The sequence below is a fragment of the Gymnoscopelus braueri genome, assembly GCF_963280865.1.
Source record: "Gymnoscopelus braueri genome assembly, chromosome: 16".
NCBI classification, from domain to species: Eukaryota; Metazoa; Chordata; class Actinopteri; order Myctophiformes; family Myctophidae; genus Gymnoscopelus; species Gymnoscopelus braueri.
The window spans coordinates 18,212,968-18,234,714 of NC_137616.1; the positions used below are offsets into that span (position 1 = coordinate 18,212,968).

General features: G+C 43.1%; 1 protein-coding gene across 2 annotated transcripts in view; it reads right to left on the reverse strand.

Annotated features, from left to right (window-relative positions):
- map3k5 (mitogen-activated protein kinase kinase kinase 5) overlaps nt 1-21,747 on the reverse strand; it is a 66,039-nt gene that overhangs the window by 21,858 nt on the left and 22,434 nt on the right. For both annotated transcript variants that reach the window (XM_080453740.1, XM_080453739.1), the window contains exons 4-14: nt 18,527-18,720; nt 16,281-16,449; nt 13,741-13,847; nt 10,207-10,377; nt 8,604-8,716; nt 7,579-7,738; nt 6,617-6,770; nt 5,737-5,844; nt 4,953-5,005; nt 2,957-3,052; nt 332-413 (exon numbers count right to left, since the gene is read on the reverse strand). In XM_080453740.1, the coding sequence (XP_080309866.1) occupies nt 332-413; nt 2,957-3,052; nt 4,953-5,005; nt 5,737-5,844; nt 6,617-6,770; nt 7,579-7,738; nt 8,604-8,716; nt 10,207-10,377; nt 13,741-13,847; nt 16,281-16,449; nt 18,527-18,720 (1,407 nt within the window). The remainder of the gene's footprint in view (nt 1-331; nt 414-2,956; nt 3,053-4,952; nt 5,006-5,736; nt 5,845-6,616; nt 6,771-7,578; nt 7,739-8,603; nt 8,717-10,206; nt 10,378-13,740; nt 13,848-16,280; nt 16,450-18,526; nt 18,721-21,747) is intronic.

Genomic DNA, 21,747 nt, shown 5'->3' on the forward strand with positions numbered 1-21,747 from the left:
TATTGTTTATTGTATGCATAAAATGTTTCTCCCAAGACAGTTCTGGGGAATATTCATATTCAGTTATTGACTCATTCTTTGTTAGGTTTTAATATAAAATTATTGACTTATTCTACATGCTTATATTAATCTATTTAGCAGCTTAAAATAAGACATAAACACAATGGTGGTTTCCACTGTCCTGCACTGGGTGATCACGACAGCTTTGGAAAACAGCTACGTGATCACGTGACTGAAAAGGTTGCCCAACCCTCTATAACTTTATATAGCCAAATCAGTTCTGTAGAGGAAATGAAGAGACAATGAATCATACCCCCCCCCCCCTCCATACCTCTAAGGCGTCTGTGTCACACTCCCCCTCTTCCGGGCCTTTCCAGGACTCCTCCGTTATGCTGTTGACCAGGTCACAGAACCTAATGGAGCACAGCCACGGTGACAGTCAGTAAATAAACAGTTGTTAATCCCATGCAACATAAACATAAGCCTGCACAAAGCCACTATGTTGCCAACTACCATACATTGCATTTCACTAGGGCTGCAATTAGCGATATTGTGTGTATATATATATTATATATATATGTATACATATATATATATATATATATATATATATATATATATATATATATATATATATATATATATATATATATATATATAGAGAGAGAGAGAGAGAGAGAGAGAGAGAGAGAGAGAGAGAGTATATAACAGCGAATAGCGAATGAACACGAAACATCGAAACTTACTTCATCGAACCTTACTTACCAGATCTACAAGCTCACAACGCGCCGCATTGCAACTTGTTGTGAGCTTATAGCGTAGAGCTTATCTGCCATGTTCTGTATTTTTACAATTTCTTGAAAGTTTTGAAAAGAAGAACTAAATTTCTATATTTTCTCCTAAAATTTATTATTTTATTCTAAATCGATTATTTAGTTTTCATCGATTAAATAGATTAGTTTGATTAACCACTGCACCCCTAGATTCCACCATTCCACTGTAGTGGGGGGCTCCTATCCAGAGCATCTTTCTAGTAAGCCAAGATGACAGGGCCTCCATCGGTTGAGGAGTGCGTGACAGTAATAGGTGTAACTTAAGTGCCTGTGCCTCTAGGCTACTTCCATGTCACAGAACAGTGCTGGGTAAACAAGTGTGATCCAAATTGAACCTCTCAGTCTTCATTATTACAATACCTACAGTTTAACTGTTTGGCTGACGCTCTTATACCGAAGAGTTGTTCACTTTCAATCTGCCGTCCCTATTTCGGGCTCGTCATTAACTCATCATAGCCAGAATTAATTTCTTTCTCCCCCACATAGTGAAAATAGCTGAAAAAAATAGCAGTTCACAGGTGCTGCAATGCGATGTCTTGTGAGCTTTTAGATCGGCAATTTTCTCAGTGCATCATAGGACGTATATTGTATAGGGCTTAGCCGCTTGAGTGGTTCAATAGGTCTACACAAGCTGTCAAAACCCTGTCCCTTAATTTCCGTTTCTCTACGTCTCTCACTCTCAGGTTTTGGGGGAGCTACAACAGCCAACATCACAACTAAGGCTGGGATCCGGATCTGGATCCGGTTTTATCACACTGTCAGAGCTGGTATGTGGACTTCACGTCTGCTATACAATTACAATACCAGTGGTTCTCAAACGTTTTAATTTCAAGGACCACCATAACTCTGAGAGTGTACAAATGGAACCAAATGGCCCTATTTGTACACTCTCAGAGTTATAGACCTGTAAGGATCCATTTGGAACCACCTCAAGTAACCTAGAGGGTCTCTGGACTTCACTTTGAGAACCACTACAATAATATGTATGCAATACTGTAAGTATGATTGAATTTGTGTTTATCAAAAATGATAATGAAGGCCAAATATATTAAAATAAATAAATAAAATGTATCGTTGAAGGTCATCGTTAAGGAATCGGACCGTTAAGAAGGAACGGTTAAAGAACCGAAATCGTTAAAATCCTAAAGGATCCCAAATTGCGTGCCTCACTTGACTCTCTCAGACAGTATTCATTCACACTGGAAGTACTGTTCCTTTGATCCATCCATCCATCTTCAACCGCTTATCCGGAATCGGGTCACGTTCCAACAGAGAGCTCCAGACTTCCCTTTCCAGAGCAACATTGGCAACTTCCTCCTGGGGGATCCCGAGGCGTTCCAAGGCCAGTGTGGAGATATAATCCCCCCATCTGGTCCTTGGTCTGCCATGGGGTTTCCTCCCAGTGGGACGTGCAGCGAGGACCTCTCTAGGGAGACGCTCGGGAGGCATCCGTACTAGATGCCTGAACCATTTAAGCTGGCTCCTTTCCAAGTCAAGGAGCAGCGGTTCTACGGATGAGTCTCTCACGGATGACTGAACTTCTCACCCTATCCCCCTATCCCCAAGGGGATAGGGTGACCACCCTGAGAAAACTCATTTTGGCCGCTTGTATCCGCAATCTTATTCTTTCGGTCGTGACCTACACTTCATGACCATAGGTGAGAGTAGAAACGAAGATTGCTTGGTATATCGAGAGCCTTTGATGTGAGCCCAAAACATACTGTACGTACGCCAACCTGAACGTTCAGTCCTGCCCTGCGTGGCCGGGCAGCCCCAGAAACAAACAAACACAGGCACACTTTCTCTGATTGATGTGCGAGGCACTTACAGGACAACAACCGGAAAGAGCTGGTGAATTTCAAACATGTGGACGAGGAGGACAATGTTATCACACAAAGAAAGGGCTGATGGGACGGATCAGGCAGGTGTAGCGGGGAACACACACACACACACACACACACAATTTATTACACTGGCGACAATGCCGTCTGCTATGCTTCTAGCATAATTGCATATTGGAGTTTGGAAATGTCCCAGATCCATGCTGTCCTAAATTCACTGTTGGTGCCAAGGTGCAGAGGCAGCCAGCCGAGACAGACAGACAGACAGAAACACAGACAAACCTTTTGCAGTGCATCTCCGTGCAGAAGTAGATCTGGAAGTCCTCAGAGTTGTGAAGCACATAGAGGAACGCACTGCGCTCGTCGAACTTGGAGATGCTGCAGAGCATGAGTGGACACAGTCAGGCGTTGGAGGACAAGAGCTTATATGACATGGAAATTACAGTCATTCCGATATTTCAAGTAAGTCTGCCAGTTCATGTTGAAACCACTGTCTAATAAATAGACAGTGGGGCGGGCTACCACCTCTTTTTGATCTACAAGTAAGACGCGCGAACGCTGGAAGCGAACGCAGCTCGGAAATATTGTGTATTTACGGACTTGTAATCCGTGTTATGTCACCGTGATGGGGAGAGAAGTGTGTGTGTGTGTGTGTGTGTGTGTGTGTGTGTGTGTGTGTGTGTGTGTGTGTGCTGTTGTGCATTTTCATTCCTGCACTCTGCCGCCCTCTGGGGGCCAGAGTGCACAGTGCATGCACACAGAGACGCAGAGACACAACCCGAGCACGTTTACATAGTAAGCTCCACTTGGTCGGAGGCGCGGCTTCGCCACGCCTCCTTCCGCATTCGCAATCAGCTGATCAGATTGGTCTATTGAAGTGATCAATTGAGTTGATCAAAAACAACCATTATTAACCATTATTGTGCATAACACTTTTCTCCTCAGATAGTCACAATTGATCTTACCTCAATTATTCCTATTAAATTATTGACTCATTCTTTGTTAGGGTTTATTACAAAATTATTGACTTATTCCATGCTTGTATTATTCTAATTAGCAGCCTATAATACGACATAAAAACAGTGGTAGTTTTCCCTGCCCAGCACTGGATGATCACGCCAGCCTTGGAAAACGGCTAAGTGATCTTGTGCCTGAAAACGTTGCCCACCCAAGTTCTAATTCTTCTGCTCACTGTCCTTATAGGGGTCCCTGGCACAAAATGTTTGCAAATGGAGCCAACTATTTTTGACACCATCGTACGACAAAGCATAACATAGGGCTTAAGTGATTCATCAAGAAACCAGGTACTCGCAGCATCCTGGTTTCTTGTGTGCAAGTAAACATATTGATTGCTAGGACTTTCACAGCCAGCCAGCCTTGGTTGGCTGCCTTTGCCGGCTGAGGCACAGAGTGTTTCCTGTGTTCTCGCCTGCTGCTTTTAGAGCCGCTATTGTGTCACCACTGACTGACTGTGGGACGAGTAGGCACCAAGAACGAAACGTTCCCTAGCAACGTCTGCGCGGGGGCCCTTTCGGATCTGCGAGGCCCCACGCTCTCTGCCACTGAATTCCTCTGAGGACAGAGGAGTAGGAGGGGAAGAGAGGGGAGGGAAAGGGAGGGGAGGGGGCAGGAGCGGGTTAGGCTACAATATTGACTTGTCTTAATATGATTCCGACAACCAACGCAATTTGCGATGCTGTCATTCGGTAACACCGCACGGAACGCAGAGCCTATTGAGGATTGTGGTGTGTACACAGACGCCACAACCCCACACTCCCACCCATGTAAATGTGGACATATCACCCTACAGGGACACCCACTGAGATCATTAACAACTGCATAAAGAAGGCTTTTGGAATCTCTCACTATGACTGAAAATGTTCTCACATTCTTTTTAAGTTAAGACAGCACACAATATTAGAGCTCTCTTCTATTGACTCCTTGTATTGTGAGAGAATCATCAGGAAAGCTCATATAATCATTCAGGCTTCATACTTTCCAGGCACATTACAGCAGTGGTTCTCAAACTTTTTCAAGTCAAGGACCCCTAAATTGAAATGCATTTGGCCGCGGACCCCCATCTGAAAATGTTTTGTGACAGGGACCCCCCAGAAGAGAAGATTTATGTTAAATAATTCAAAAATATAAAAAAATCTTCCAAACATTCTCGAGATTTAAAAAAATTTTGCAGATCTACAAGCTCACAGCGCGGCACGAAGCGACGAGCTGTGAGCTGTTGCATTGTATGAGTGTGCACGTGAAGATGGATGCCACTGACCTGACACCTCGCACGGATGTTGCGCTGAAGTTCCACTCATGGATGCCCTTGCTCTGCAGGAGAGATCAGACCACACAACATGAACTGAGAATGACAGCTACTCCAAACTCAGGCACTGATCACGGACATCCACACATAGACAGAAGTAATGTTCCAATAGACCAGTGGTTCTCAACCAGTGGTCCGGGGACCACCAGTGGTCCTTGAGGAGGTTCCAGCTGGTCCCCAGCTAAATGATGGAGAGTAATCTACAGTAATGGACCCCTATAGATCTTTAACTCTTGAGAGCGTAAAATGAAAGGCTCCATTTGGTTTCATTTTACGCTCAAGAGTTAAATTAATGTTAAACATCTGCATTACTTAATTTACAAGAAGTCTACACAATTACAGAATATAGAAGAATTGTTCTTTTGATCAACGTTTGCCTGTTAATCTCTCCTATGGTACCAACATCAATATAGCATGGAATTGTGGACAGAATACTTATCCAACGATAACAAAATATTCAAAGTTTTACAGTAGGTCTGAGAGTCTAAATCTCATCAAATGGTGGTCCGTGGCTCAAATGCCAAATAAATAATGGACCTTGATATTAAAAAGGTTGAAAAACACTGCAATAGACTGACAGCCGGTCAACCAAGGAACTCACAGAGTCTGACATGTTACAAAAACAACAGTGCTGCTGTGTCATCTTGTCAGTGTCTGTGTAAGTCGCAAGACTCGCAACCCTTTGGATGTTTTCTCAATTCTTGCATCATGTTAATCTCATGAGCCAGACACCCACCTTGTCATCAGGAGCCACGTGCCAAATGGACACGATGTTATCATCCACATCCTTATTTATGGACAAATATGAAGGCTGGTACACTTTAGTGGGCTCCAGTATCAACACCTGGGGAGAGAAAAACATCAGACAATTTGTATAATTATTTTACCTTTATTTATACATAAATGGTAGGTAGGCTTTTTCAGTACCATTCTGCTTCGTCCTCGCCACACAAATAACACATTTCCCCACCTGGGAGGTGGCCTAGTACAGCCAGTCTTTAGAGACTGGTCGCTGCTGCAGGACCGGCTGTGCTCTAAGTTTCTTTTCTTTTTTATACATATTTTGGGGGCTTTTTCTGCCTTTATTCTACCAGTGGAGATTGACAGGAAACAGGGAGAGAGAGACGGGGAGTGACACGCAGTAAAGGTTGTCGGGATCGGGATTCGATTGGAGCCTGTGGGCCCTATCTCTGGCGCCGCCTTACCCATTATCCCTAAACTTCTTTGCCATTCTTTAAAAACATTTTCAAATAGTTCAAATAGCCAATCTACAATCTCACAACGTGACGGTGTAGATCGGCTAGTTGAACTATTTTTTAATGTTTTAAAAAATAGTAAAAAATGGCTAATAAGTTCAGGGATAATGGGTAAGGCGGCGCCCAAGATAGGGCCCTATATGCAGGCATGCAAACAGCCCCGAGGTGAAAAAGGTGACAACATGTTGTTTTCTTTCGGGTCAGGTGTCACACAATTGCCCTATTTGGGTTCAAAAAGGTGACTGTAGCTGAAAAGTGACACTTTTGCATGTCTGTATATGTGGTAAGCGCCTGGACCACTAGGCCAGCGGGCGCCCCGGCTGTGCTCTAAGTTAAGTGTCATTGTCCTGGCTCACTTACAGGGAAGCGGACAGATGAGACATCCTTCTTGGTGGCTTCTACCAGGAAGTCCATCCAGAAGTCCACAAGCTCCTGCTTGGGGGCCGGCTGCTCCGTGCCGGGCTTCTTGAAGTGCTGGTAGATCAAGATGGTTTCCACCAAAGAACGCAGGTACCTGGAGGCAGCCGATCACAGAGAGAGGGAGAGAGTGAGAGTGACAGAGAGAGGGCAGGGGGGAATAACGCTTGAAACCCACCAAGCGCACAGACGTTTTTTTTTCCGCTCCATGTTAATGAATGCAGTTGTTCTCACTGGCGGTGCACGGGCGCTACACTCACGCACGTGAAGATTTTTTGGGTCTGGGAATGAAACAAAGTTGGCCTGCTGGGTGCATTCTCATTGAAAAGAGACATTCAACAGAGACTGGAGAGGTAGATATATTAAATGTATTGTCAATTTAGCTGACTGTCTCTGTAAATAACAGTGACACATAAGGTGCCTAGCACAACAGAACTTCTGCTTCCAGTTCAGATAGGCACAATGAAAAACATGCAAGCATGTCAGTGGTGGACCGGGGTCCCCCAGCGCTATACTTGTTGGTCCGCTCCTTTTTTCTCTCTACACCAAATGTATTCACCAATAGATCATCTACAAGTCACCACGTGTTGCCAAGCGACATGTTGCTCAGCTTTTGATCAGTTATTTTCACTATTAGTCATACAAACAAGTGAAAGTGAAATGTTTGTTTTTTTACAAATACTTGATTTTTCCATTTGTTCGGTCTCAGAGTTAACGTGACACTCAGGATTTAACAGTGCAGAAGAATGGAACATGGGGACCACAAGACCTTAGCCAAAGAAGAAACCGGGGACATCCGGGGAAAAACCAAGCACACTTTAGATCAGTGTTATTACACAAATTAATGTACACAGACACATTACAGTCGGGCATTACACCGAATGTTCTCTAATGTGCGTCCTCACCAAATGGGGGCTTTGAGTTTGAAGAGTTTCTCTGAGGCGTGGATGACCCTGGTGTTGTCACAGGCCAGTATGCTGGCCCCCAAGAAGAAGCCCACATCCCAGTAGCTCTGCAGCTTGTCCAGGCTACCCTTTTTACCAAGCAGACTGCTCAGCTTCACTCCTGAAACAACAACAATAACCATTTAAAACCGGGAACGCATCTGTGTAACCACTTTAACCATTATTTTATACTTTGGCTATTAAAAATAGCTGATATACAAGCTCATAGCTTGTAGATCAGCGATTTTTTAAATAAAATCATGACATTTTCACAAATTGGAACAACATATTTTGAGATGGGGGTCAGCGGCCAAATACATATCATTTTGGGGGCCCTTGACATGAAAAAGTTTGAGAACCACTGATAATAGCAACATACAGTAAGTCTTTTTTTTTTATTGTTAGGATTTAGAAGACATTTTGTAGAATCCCCAGAAGCAAAGATTTGAGTTACAAATGTTCATTCAAAGAATTATATATTCAATATATATTCAAAAATGTGCACACATTTTCACGATTTTCTTTTAAAAAATAGCAGATATACAAGCTCATAGCGCGGCGAGTGCCACGCTATGAGCTTGTATATCTGCTATTTTTGAATAGCCAAAGAAATCTAAAGTGACACAGATGCGTTCTCGGATTGAATGGGTTAACTTCCACGGCACAGCAGCCACACACACCGGCATCCTGGCAAGAATATGAGTCATAACGAGCAGGGTTTGTTCCTGCATAGTTACCACCTATATTCATCACCTGAGTAGATATTACTGATTGAGGAGGTCTCTCAGCAAGACTTATACTTCATGACGAAAAAAGGCAATCGATAATTGCCTATTTTAGGCCCATAATGCTGTTGTAGGACAGAGCATCAAGTAGACGTTAAAAGAATGAATGAAATGAACAGCTCGTCTTCTGTGCAGTGGCGACAAAGACACCTCAAAGACTTCAAGGATGATAGAAATCATGGAAACCAGCTGCTCACTTACCCACTTTGCGGAGCTCGAAAGAGGCGTCGAATTGGTGTCCTGCTGCCAGGAGCAGCACGGCGTAGTTTATGCCGGAGTGCAGTGTCGGCTCTGACTCAAAGCCTTTCTTAAACCTTAGAAAAGAGAGGGGCAAAACGCTTGTGTTATCAACAGAAAATGCGTCATTCTGAGACCCCCCCAACACATGCCTCCTCAACTAATAATGGACCCCTTCAAGGGGCCCTCACTGTCCTTTAATAACAGTTTTAGTGTCATAACAATTACAGCCATATTGATTTGCCACTGGCAAGGCAAACTCGCAAAACATGACATTTAATTTATTTTAATGGGCAGTCTGCTCCACTGAGGGCGGTGGTGTGAATATTACTCAAAACGACAGCCAGATGGGAGCCTCTCCTAAACAGACGTCACGTGTAATTGACAAAGATATGAAACCTTAAAAGAACTGAGTGGAGGAAGGCAATTAGTGGGTTTATGTTATGAGTCAGCTTCTGACAGCTTCCCGAGTGCCTCACTGTGCCCGGATGACAGGCACGCTTGTTAACGATGCTGATGGGGTGAGAGGAAAGTGAAGAAGCTAGTAGCCACCGTCTCACACAATCTCTGTTCGTTTTGTGCTGATTGCAGCCAGCCACAAACTTCAGCGCACATGCAAATGCACGTCCCGCCTCCACCCGTGCCTTTATATTAATAGCGTCATTTTAAGCATTTATCAATTTAAAAAAAAGGATAAAGAATGAATGGTTTATTTCAGTCATATATTATGAAGGACAAAACAAGTTGTGTGAATATGGGGGCATCTGGGTCATGCAGGGGTAAAGTTCCGGCCCATCACCATGAAGACTAGGGGCCCTATTTCGCACGTCTTAATTACTGGCAGGTCTTGGAGGCGTGGTCAACGATGGTTTACTATTTTGAGGACGGTAAAATGTGCATTGTACCAAGGCGGTACGCGCTAAACGGCCCCGAATTAGTCATACCGTAGGTGTGGTTTGGGCGTTACATTAATGAAACCAATCAGAGTATCGGCTGCCATTCCCTTTAAGATAAAGGTGAGCTGTGCGCAACAGGCAGGCAGTGTTATCTTCCCTTCTTTCCCCACGGAAAGGTCCAACATTTCTATTCAGAGCTATAACACTTGATTGCCTTAAGTTGTATTATAATTTTTCATCAGCTGTATGAAAATGATTCTTCCTCTCTCAATTTCCTCACGGTGCCTATTTGGTAAGACATCTCCAAAATGTGCAAGGGTTCTTCATGTCCTACTTGTTTCTATTTCCTATCTGCTAGAGCTTCTCCAAAAATATCTGATCTCCCAAGTTCACAATGTGATACGTTGTGAACAGATATTTTTCGGCAGCATACGCCGGCATATGGGGACCAGCTAAAGGGTTACCAGCTGAAGCGAAAGTAAAAGTGCATGCGCGTTTGGAGAGAGAGAGAAATGAACAGACCAGAAACATAGCCGATCTACTTGTGAGCTTGTAGATCTGCTATTTTCACTAGCTTGGGTCCTAGAGAGACATCAAATTTCTCTTTTGGGTCTCGAGCTAAAAAGTTTGGGAACCAGTGTGCTAAATGCCTAAATTGTAAATGGTCTCACCAGAGCGTGCCGCTGTCTCGGCTCTGCGTGTCGGCGAAGTGGGACTCCAGGAACATGTCCTTGTAAATGCGTCCCACCAGACAGTAGATGTCTGAGGCCACCTGCTCCTCAGACTCTACCAGGGGAAGCATGATGTCCAGCGCCTTCTGCCTGTCCCCTGGCAGGTTCCTCCTGCATGGACACACACACACACACACACACACACACACACAATGACCTGAGGCCCAGTCTACAATTTTTTTTTTAAATGTTCAAAAATAGCAGATGTACAAGCTTGCAGCACGGCACGAAGATGCGTCTGAACATGTACTGTATTCTATTGTTAGTTTGACCACTCTTTAATCTTAAAATAACTAATAACTGAAAATAGCTGATTTACAAGCTCACAATACTAGCTTGTAGATCGTCTATTTTCAGTGCGCACCATGCTTCCAAATGTTGTGACGACTGAGAGCTTTAATCCATGTGAACATGAGGTTAGACTGGCGACTACACGAGCCAGACTATGCTTTGTTTGTGTCCTGCGACAAATTTGTGGTTCCAATTAACCAAAAAATAAGTTTGTACAAATGTACATATAGATACATGTGTGTATGAAAAATGTAAATGCAATATCACAAACTAATCTTGGTTTGGTTCCACCATTTGTGAAAGCATCGGTGTGTGTCCGTGTGTGCAAATACAAGCAGATAGCAGATCTGTGTGTGTGTGTGTGTGTGTGTGTGTGTGTGTGTGTGTGTGTGTGTGTGTGTGTGTGTGTGTGTGTGTGTGTGTGTGTGTGTGTGTGTGTGTGTGTGTGTGTGTGAGCATGATGTGCTGCTATGACTCATACAATGTTGGTGTGAAGGATAACACATTGGAACTTCATTTTAGAAGCATATGAAAATTGTATAATATATATATATTTTTTTAAATAGACCAGCTATTCTGTGTCTGGATTTGTATACCGTTAATGAAGAGATTGATGCCAGCACTCACGATGTGTCCCTCAGGTACTTATTTTATTTTACTTGAAAAGTAAAGAGGCAACAAGGCAATCAGGATGCGTTTCAGCTCTATGCCTTCATCATTAGCTGATGAAAGCATAGAGGCGAAACGCATCCTGATTGCCTTCGTGCCTCTTTACTCTACAAGTAAAACAAAAAAAAGTACCAGAGGGACACATCGTGAGTGCTGGCATCAATCTCTTCATTATTGGATTTCTGGAGCCGTGCACCTGTCAAGTTTGTCTTATCGTTTATGTTTGATTGTAGTTGTGTGCTCGCATTCCTTCTAGCTTGTATTTGTATACCGTACTGTATGTGTTTGAGTATTGAGAATACTGCAAGTACTTGTGTATGTGTGCGCATGTGCACATGCTATGTGCATGTGTGTGTGCACGCACGCACACACAAGTGTGTTTATACTGTATGTGTGTTAACTCTTCTGAACACCACACTGCTATTGTTGTGGGACAGTGATTCTTGGCAGAGGAGAGCCCATTAGAAGCCTCCAGCTTAAATTACAGCGAGTTTGCTTCTTTTATCAGAGTGTTATTGATTCTGGTGTGCATTCCATTCACTCCTAAATAGAGTTAATTTTGCAAGTAGACAAGGAGCTACTGGCTAAGGACAGTTCTTTTGTGAACCCCAATCAAAAACAGCTGAGAACAAACCTGTGTTTAGCAACCAATCAAAAACCCTATTCAGGAATAATTGGGAATGAGTGTTCTATCATTCGTAAATGATGTGTATTTCCACTTAACGTTGGAACAGATTCAATTTAAAACTGGCCTAACCAAAGGCCATTTTATCAGATATTTGCCACTGTTTAAGATCAGAAACCGTGTGCATGGAGGTTAAACAAAGCAAAAGAGCTGCCATCTATTGCCATGGAGACCATCGAGACTGAGCAAGGTATCCTTGCTGAGGGACATGGCGATAAGGACCCTCCCAGCCCCTGCGTGCTTTTGTACATCTCTCTCTCTTTTCATACAGCTCCACCGCTCTCAGGTGCCGTCTCCTCTCAAACGAGCGCCGATGACTCAGTCCTCTTCACAAGGCGAGTCCGCGTGCACAACACGGCCTTGAGAGACCCATCAACCATTCAAGTTCTCTACCCCGCAACAATGCTGCTTCTCCATCGTTACGCTCAAAAGCCAATTACAACTCAACACACGAGCCGTGGCTGGTTTATTAGGACAAGGTGCTCTGCGTTCAAGATCACTGTTCATTATTTGATGCATATGGCTAATCAGCAGGCTCGGCGTGGGACCCACACCAATGACTCAGCCTCTGACAGAAAGAAAGACTTAAGGCAAGGTATTTGGACAGCTCCGCATGCAACAAACAAATAGCTGCTGTCGGGTGGAAACCTTGTATGTCCAAAACAACTCCTTTTTTATTATTATTTTAAAAACATTCTTTAAATAGTGGAAAATAGCCGATTTACGCTACTTTTGTGTGATGCTCTTGTATGACGAAGTAGGGCATTAATTTACCAAAAAAGTTGAAGCATGGAGATACAAGATTTCTGCCCGACAGCTACGAAATGTATTCAATATCAAACTTGTGATAGTGCCATGCCACAAATATTTTCTTCAGCTTTTCTTATAGCTCTCCTGGGGCTTATTTTATTTTAATCTTTTGTAATGCGCTGTCGCATCCGGGTGACGGGTTAGAGAGCTGCAGAATATTTGAGCAGCCTGACGCCCCGCAGAGGTTTTTTCCCCCAATCGGTGCCAAATTGAAGAACAGCACGCCTTTTATTGCCTTTGGAGACTGTCGCACCGTGAGAACCACAGGAAGTTCACGAGAGGCAGCTGGTGAGAGAGGCAGGCAGTAAAACCTCCTGGCTTCTGCATCCGTCTGCCTTCCTAAACACATGTTCTGCATATGGTCTTGTACAGTACGTGTGTTTGTGCATGGGGTGTCATTTGGGGTTCCAGGGGATGGCAATTTCCACCCCCGTCGCGTTTAACATCAAAATCAATTATTTTTTGCATATTTTCTCTACTGCTCACTCAGATCGTTTTTTTTAGATTATTCATCTGATTTTTTTCATGTTTTCTTGTCTGCAACCATACATTCATTAACCACATTCAACCTGGTGTCCCTATTTTGGCCATGTCATTATAGGAAATTTAATTTGTATTAAAAAAATTAAAAAAGTAGCAGATATCACAATGCGTCGTGATATGTAGCGTAACGTTATGAGCTTGCTATTTTTGAAATAGGGCTTAAGTGGTCACTTTTTTCCCCTGAAATTAGCCACTTTATGTGTGTGTGAATAAGTGTCTGAGCGTGCCTCGATGACTGGACCAAAGAATAGAAAGTGACGCCTCACTAGCACAAAGGGGCTATTATAAGGTTTTAGGTTTAGGGACATTTTGAAGTTCAACATTAGTGAGAGTTAATGTTAGCGTTAGGGGATGGGGAGGGAATGAAATCCATGAAAGGTCGTCACAGATGTGTGTGTGTGTGTGTGTGTGTGTGGTGCAGAACACGACTGCAAGTGTACATGTGTCTCCATATGCATGTAGGCTAGCCGTCTTACCGATTCAGTGCAAAGGCATAATGAAACTTCACATGAGGGTGGGCGATGGGGTCAAAGGTCGGCAGCTTCTCCAGGGTCTCCACCAGCTTCACGATGGACTCGTAGTCCTGAATGACAGCGCAGGAAACAGACTGATGAGAACACTCTGTCCATACTACGGATTTATGTCACCAAAATAAGTGGTTTTAAATCAATCATTTATGTCAATCTATTGCACTTGGAACAATGAAAGAGGTTTGGTAGATTTCATCTAACGTATTGTATGATACTGTACATAGGTTCAAATTTTCTCATACAACGTATTCTAATAGTGGCCCTTTGCTGTGACTGTATAGGGGGGGTTATTAAACTGTCCTTTTATCTCAGCTCGTTCTGTTGACAGAGCCCTGGGTCAGTGAATCCCCCTCCCTGCATTCTAATGACACACACTGTAGTAAAAGGGACACTAAATACAGTACGTATACACTCACATGCTAATATGCACTCCAACACACACACACACACACACACACACACACACACACACACACACACACACACACACACACACACACACACACACACACACACACACACACACACACACACACACACACACACACACACACACACACACACACACACACACACACAGCAGACCATTTGTTTAAAGCGCTATAAAAAGTCTCTGTTCCACAAAGCAGCTTTGAATTCTTGTTAAGACAGATTTCTCAATTGGCAACAGTTCCATTTATACTGAACCATTTTCAGTTAACACTTTGAAGAGAATCTATTTTGTGTTCTGACTTTTTTTCCTCTTACTACACATTGGAGGAATTTTCTTATAAAAAATGGGTTCAGACAGAGCACACATGAAGTCATTCTGGTTCTTCTGACTTGGCATGAAGCAATACGGGGAGTGACTGCTCTGCAGCCCGAGGGCACGTTGTCAGAAGTCGAGTCAACTGTTGTGCTTGCCACTTGAATAATTTAAGGTCCCCCTTTGTCACATCACGCTTTTTGCGGTTCCAAATACGTTAGTCACCATGGCCGAAGGACAGTGAATAATTTAGTGTCTCCTCCACACTTGTTCTTCTCATCAATAATTCATGGGGTAGAGAGCTGCTTTTGAGTGAGTGGGCAGATGTGTACAGTGACTGGCATCACAATGCAGAGACCGGAGAGCTAACTTAAGACGAAGCGGACTGAAAGTTTAGCCTACAGCACTCCACAGGCGGTACGCGCCGGCCCCGTTTTGAGGAAAACACCGCTAGCAAACAGCAGTGCCTGAAAGAGCTGCTACTGTTGCTGTGAACTCTGTCCGTTTCAGTTTGAGCTCATTTTGTACAAAAACTTCACCTCACCAAGGTCAGAGACGTCAGACTACAGCTACACAGGATTGATGGCATGTTTTCTTCTTTTATACAGGGAAACTTTTTTTGTGTGATACACTGTTAAAGGGGAAATTATTCTTCCTTATTCTACAGGGAGGTCATTGCTCAGGGTGAGTTACTGTACAGACCCAGAAACCTGCCTGTGCTGCTTGTTCCAGGACACTTTCTCAAGGTGGACACTTGCAGTCACAGGCAGTCAAACCTGGAACCTTCCAGTTAAGCAATGCACCGCGATGCACCAAACTCAAAAGTCTTATGTTGTGTAGTGCAAATTTGCTAATCTGCAGATACAAACAACAGTCCACACTCACAAACATTAAAGTGCACAGCAGTAGCATTTCAGCCTACAGGCAATGTTTATGAATGCAGTATGAATGTAGACTATTGTGTGTCCCTTCCAATAATGGGACACTCTCTGCGATTATACAGCAAAACTCTGTTTCATTAAAACTCATTCATTTGGAATTAGCGGGGAAGATGCATTCTATACAGCAATTTGTACAAACAAGCGAACAAGATGGATACGTTTTTTTGTTTAAAACTGTAGACCACAATGGAAATAAACCGCTGATGCACTGGCCAAGCGTATATAAAATTAGCAGGCTACAAGCGTTTTCCTTCTGAGCTGCCGCTGTGCATCTGTTCACTGCTAACCCCCTATTTGGGCATGTCATTATAGGTTTTCCACACATTTCTAAAATACTGAAAACAACAGATCTACAAGCTCACAAAGTGCCGCCATCCAACGCATTGTCAGCTTATAGATCAGCTATTTTTGATGTGCAACACCGTCATACACACCAGCATTGGACACGATTTCTACTGCTTTGTTTTAACGCAAAATGGGCATGTCAGAGTTATAAGTGACACCTTTGTAATACTGTAAGTAAGTTGTGATCCAGCGAGAGCTCCACTGCTCCAGAGAGAGGAGAAGTACAAACACGTGATGCTCATCACCGACAGCCTGGTTGTAAATTATCTATACATTTTAGGTAATAAATAGGCCATGCTCAATCTTGATTCATTTCACATCTACAACTGCTAGTTTAAAACTTTTTAAGTGGTAAAATCGAACAAAATACAAAGGGGATTGGCATTCTCATATGAAAAAAGTGTTCTTTAAAAAATTGTGCAATAAACTAAACAAAGTTTCTCCCTAGTGTGCACCTGAATATCCCTGTAGGACAGCAGCAGGTTGATGACGATGTCGGCAGAAAGGCACTCCACATTGTCCAGACGCTGCTGGATGCGACCCAGCTCAGCAGCCAGCTCAGGGCCCGTGTACAACTCCCGAGCTTTTCGGATCTCATTCAGGATGGTCTCACGGAAGTACTGGCTGTGGAGAAGAGGGAACACACACACACACACGCGTTTTTTTAATACTTGCTATTATGGTACTAGGCTGGCCCACCCTTTTTAAATTGTCACACAGTCTAGCCACAGCAGCCACAACCCACAGTACCACATTTAGATTAATCAAATGCACCTGGGGTGCAAACCAACATCTCTTGTTCTATGTCTCTCCATTGTGGCCTTGAGCTTTTAAACCTTTTGACCCAAAACGTAATCATCTCTTCAGGCAGCCTACTGATCATTCCCTCCACGTTTACTACAAAACTGTGCATCCATTCTCAAGTTATCTTGCTGGAAAACAAATAAGACACACAAACAGGCTTCTGGGCTTCATGCGGTTAAAGCACTTCTGCGTTTTCTTTAGAAAGCACAGTGGGGAGAGATGGTACAGAGAGGTCAGGTCATGAGCTGCATACATTCCCACATCATCACGATTGTGTGGTACGGTGTACATACTGTACTGAACCACCAGTGAGTCCCTGTGTGTGTGAACATGTTTTTCAGTTCATTATATAGACCATGGCACTATACAGGTTGACATCTCCACTGACTCTCTACTGGCCTATCATAAATAGTCTGTCATCTCCCCCCTCACAGTGTACAGTACAGTACGGTATGTGATGACCTCGGTTAGGCTGGATCCAGATCCCATGACTGCATTCAGCTCTCTACTGTATCTCCAGCAGTAGTGCAGTGGACTGAACTGTGCCAAAAAGATTTGTTAACAACAGCACATGCTCCTCCGCTTCTAGAAAATGACTCACTATTCCTGGAACTGAGAATGCTGAGATGCTGAATGTCGGCAGGAAAGGCCTAAAATATTACAACGACGTCAAGGCCATGTGCATATTTTAATACTGTGATCACACTTGCACAGAAGATAATGGATGAAAATAACCACGGTTGGTTTTGCTGGGGGGGGGGGGGGGATCCATGCCAGCCTCTGCTTATAAAATCCCCCCTCTGGTCATTCATTTTTATCAGTGGTGGGGATATGTTTTATTCCTGCTTCTGGTCCGACTGAATTAAATGCATGCATTTCCTTTTGGGAAAGACTGTCTGATATGGTTGATAATGTCCCAATTTAACAATTTAACACAAGCTCATGCATTGTTAAGGCATACCTTGACTCACAGCACACCGTTTGGGAACCACTGAGCCAACATACCAAACGAAACTCTAGGGAGAACACTGGGCTAATGAACAAACCACTTGTGGTTTCTGTATTGACACTAAAGTTAAACACAAAAGACAATAATGGCAGGGCCTCCGTGTCCAATCTTTAGCTATCAGTAATTTACTACAGTATTTGTGCAGTTTGTGAACAAAGCTACACCAAACGCGTGTTCAGTGAGGAAGCCACACTATACTGGCGTGGTGTAGTGTGCGGACATTCTATTGGCCAAATGGAAGCATCAATCTTTACAAATACTTCACCAAAAACAACAAAAGAAAAAACGGATATACATTTTCTGTGACCTTTATCAGGACACTGTATGCCCACTGATACGAGAGGTACAACAACATCATCATGACATCATGTTTTCTCTGTACTTATTCATACATTACTCTGTTACTTTCTGTATCTGTTATAACTAATATCTCCTGGTCAGGTCACGTAATGTCTGTATATTCTCAATGTATTTAATTAACTTTAGAATTTGAAGCTCGCTGCTTGCTTACAGAGGAATACTTCAACGGAATCATCACTCACCACCTTTAATAGAGGAATACTAAATTCACAACACACACACACACACACACACACACACACACACACCCTGTTCTGTGCGTTTTGGCCTACGGCCAAGAGAGTGTTTTGTTTGCATAGTTATCCATTCTAACTGAAATGAATGGGTGTCACTACACTGTAAAATCCAGTGTTCATTAAACACTGAGGTTCCATTTGTACACTCTCAGAGTCAAATGAACAGAACACTCGAGGATTTTACTGTGTAGCTGGAAGCAACACATCTTGGTTTAACTGATTCAGCATGGCTAATCCAGTGTTAAACCCCAAACCCCATCGCCAGCCCAACTTCCTCTCTCCTGGTACTCACCAGGAGTTGGCCGGAGGCACCTTTAGCAGCTTTATGAAGCGGTCCAGCAGGGGCATGCAGATGGGCCCCAGTAGCATCTCAAAGCTGGGCTGCATCAGCTCCGTAAGGCCCTTCATCAAGCTGCTCTCGCAGCTGTAGACCTTGTTGTGTGGTGTCACCATGTACGGGATGAAGGTGTAGTTGGCTGAGCATGTCTGCGAGGAAGAGAACACCACCACAGTCAAATCAGGGGCATTCATTTAACTCTCACAGGTCCATTTTTACATTCTCAGAGTGTAACATTAACAGTGTTACATTGACACTCTGGATTTGGTCCAAGTAGTACACAGCCAACTAAGGTCCTGTTTACTAAATCTAGAGGGTTGTTTAAGTGGTTAATGAACATGCATTGTGAGGTCAGGTCACAGTGACCATTGACCACCTACAGTACTTCTAATCAGTTAATCCTTGAGTCCAAGTGGATGCTCTTGCCAAATGTCAAGAAATACCCTCAAGGCATTGAGGCACCAACCTTATCAACCTCACCAAGAATTATTGCTCTTATGTTCAACCATACCTGGCAAATAAAATAATTCTATAAATTCAATCTATGTATATAATACATTAAGCACATTATCTTTCTTCAGTAATCTACCACCATATACTGCAGTATCTCCAGTCTTTACCGTGTCTAGATGACCTAAACACTTAAACCCTATATACTTTGTTGATCGGAGGGGTCAACCCTGGTCAATTGGTTAAGCCCATGGGTCTATACTAAGCCCCCTCCTTTTTTCCCTCTACATCAAATATCTTCACTGGGAATAGCTGATCTACACGTTCACAGTTATTTTCGCCGAATGTCAACCCACAATAGGGACGCTATAGTGTTCATGTGGATAAACGCTAACACACCGACAACAATACAGTGTACATGATGGGAACTCATATTGTCAGGAGGAAGTCTGTTGCTTCCCCTGTGCAAGACCGAGGGGTGACATAACCCTTCATTTATACACCGACCTATGATGAAGTATAAATCAGGCTTAATAGGCTCTCTCTGCAGAGACAATGGTCTCTCTGTCTGTACACAGTTATATCCTCACACAGAGAGTGTACGAATGTAACGAAATAATGTCCATTTGTACGCTCTCATTGATAAATGAACACTCAAGATTTCACAATGCAGTGAGCCAGCCTAAACAGCTGGCAGAGGCCTAAAGCAGTGGTCCTCAGAGTGGGGTCCTTGAGGGGTTTCCATGGAGTCCCCAGCTAAATGTGCTAATATAGCAACAAAATCCATTTAACCCTACAGTAAATACATCGGCTATTTGAAAATAGACGATCTATAAGCTCACCACCGGTCACGATGTGACGCGTCTTGAGCTTGTAGATCTGCCGTTTTCAAAAGCTCTTAAACATTTTAACAACACACAAATCTTGTATGGGGGTCCCTGGGACACAATTCTTTCAGATTCTAATACGTATTAATTTGGGGATCCTTGACATGATAAAGTTGGAGAAGCACTGGCCTAAAGGACACATCAGCCACATCATCGGCAACAGGTGCATTAATGAACACTTCACCTGAGCTGCTCCTGTCCCGTTTCACCCCACAACCTCAGGGAGAAAACTAACGTTCAAATTCTATTCATTCATGCTGATAAGTGATAACTGCTTATGGAAATCAGCTCACACAGCCGTCCTTGTCTTATTATTTACAGAAGGGGTATTATAATGTAAGTACAGTACATCCTATCTCATTTTGGTTTTGGCTCCACGTCTGTCTCTGTTTTGGCTCCAGTTTGTGCTTGAGGGACACTTTTGTTGTTGTTTTGGGTACATGTGGACGTGGTAGGAAAAGGCACCCATTCTAAAAACCTTCCATTTTTGTTTCGGTCAGGAATTTGGAAGGTATTGGTTGCTGCAGGCAGGGGCCTGCCACTGCTTGGGAAAAGCTTGAGGAAACACTTGTGGCATTTGTACTGAAACTGGGAGAGGAGCAGGAAAATCTACTGTTGGTGTCCTGATAAAATGGCCACATCCGTCAAAGCATACCGTCGCTGTCGGATGGATGTTTAAAACTGTTACTTTTCAGGAAATGAAAAACCTGAACCTGTCTTACAATGGCTCCATTGTAGTTATTATTTAGTCATAACGTCTCGTTTATACTTTTCATTGATTAGGTATTCATAAAACCCACAGAGAGACTTAACCCCTTTCACTTAAAACAAAATCTAGAATAACCAAAAATTGCAGATCTAATAAGCTATGGCTATTTGTCTACTTGCGCACTATTTGCACAAAAAAAACACTACAATTTTAAATGTGGAGATACAAGGTTTGTGCCCAACAGCAACGATACAGTATGTGTATTTCGAAATATCTGCACTGGTTGCTGTGTTAACGACGTAACGACATGGGTGTGACTAATGCTTACCTATATAATCTGTTGTATGGCAGTGTTGCTCGGCAAAAATCACATCGCTACGCAGGCTTCAGTATCCAAGTGTCCAGACTTAAAGCCTCACTATTTAATGAATAAAATCATTTTGTCCAATCTATATGGAAGAGTATGTTATAGAATATAACTTATACAAGTGGGGTGGTTGTATTGTGTCTCCCTGCTCTTCTATTGCGACATGATACCATTGATGTCCATAGGTGTAACAAGCCTGTACGTCTTCTCGCCTATTAGTTTGTATTGGCCAGTGCGCTCATTGCTGTATTTCCGAATGCACCCTATGTTGGGAATTGATTGCATGAAACAATCACCTGTGTGTTCAGTCTCAATGTTGGTAAACAAATAATTGGTCTATTGTATTTTTTTCTAAAACAGCAAAAATAGCAGATCTACAAGCTCACAACGCGATTGCAAAAATCTGCTCTTTTTGCAAACGGGCTTAAGTGATCACTTTTTCGAATGAAATCACACCTCTGCTCACTCTGGCAACAGAAAGAGGATGTGAAAGGATTAAGGCACCATGGAGATGAAGCAATTGGAGACTTGTGCAGAAAACACCTTCCTTCCGCCATCTGTGCAACTGTGTTTTTAACCCATTAAGACCGGGAAACGCATCTGTGTCATTTTAAGATTTCTTTGGCTATTAAAAAATAGCAGATATACAAGCTAATAGCGCTATGAGCTTGTAGATCTGCTATTTTTGACAAATCGTGATATTTTTTTGCAAATATTTGAATATATATATTTTTAAAGGGAACATTTTTGACATTTTTGGAAC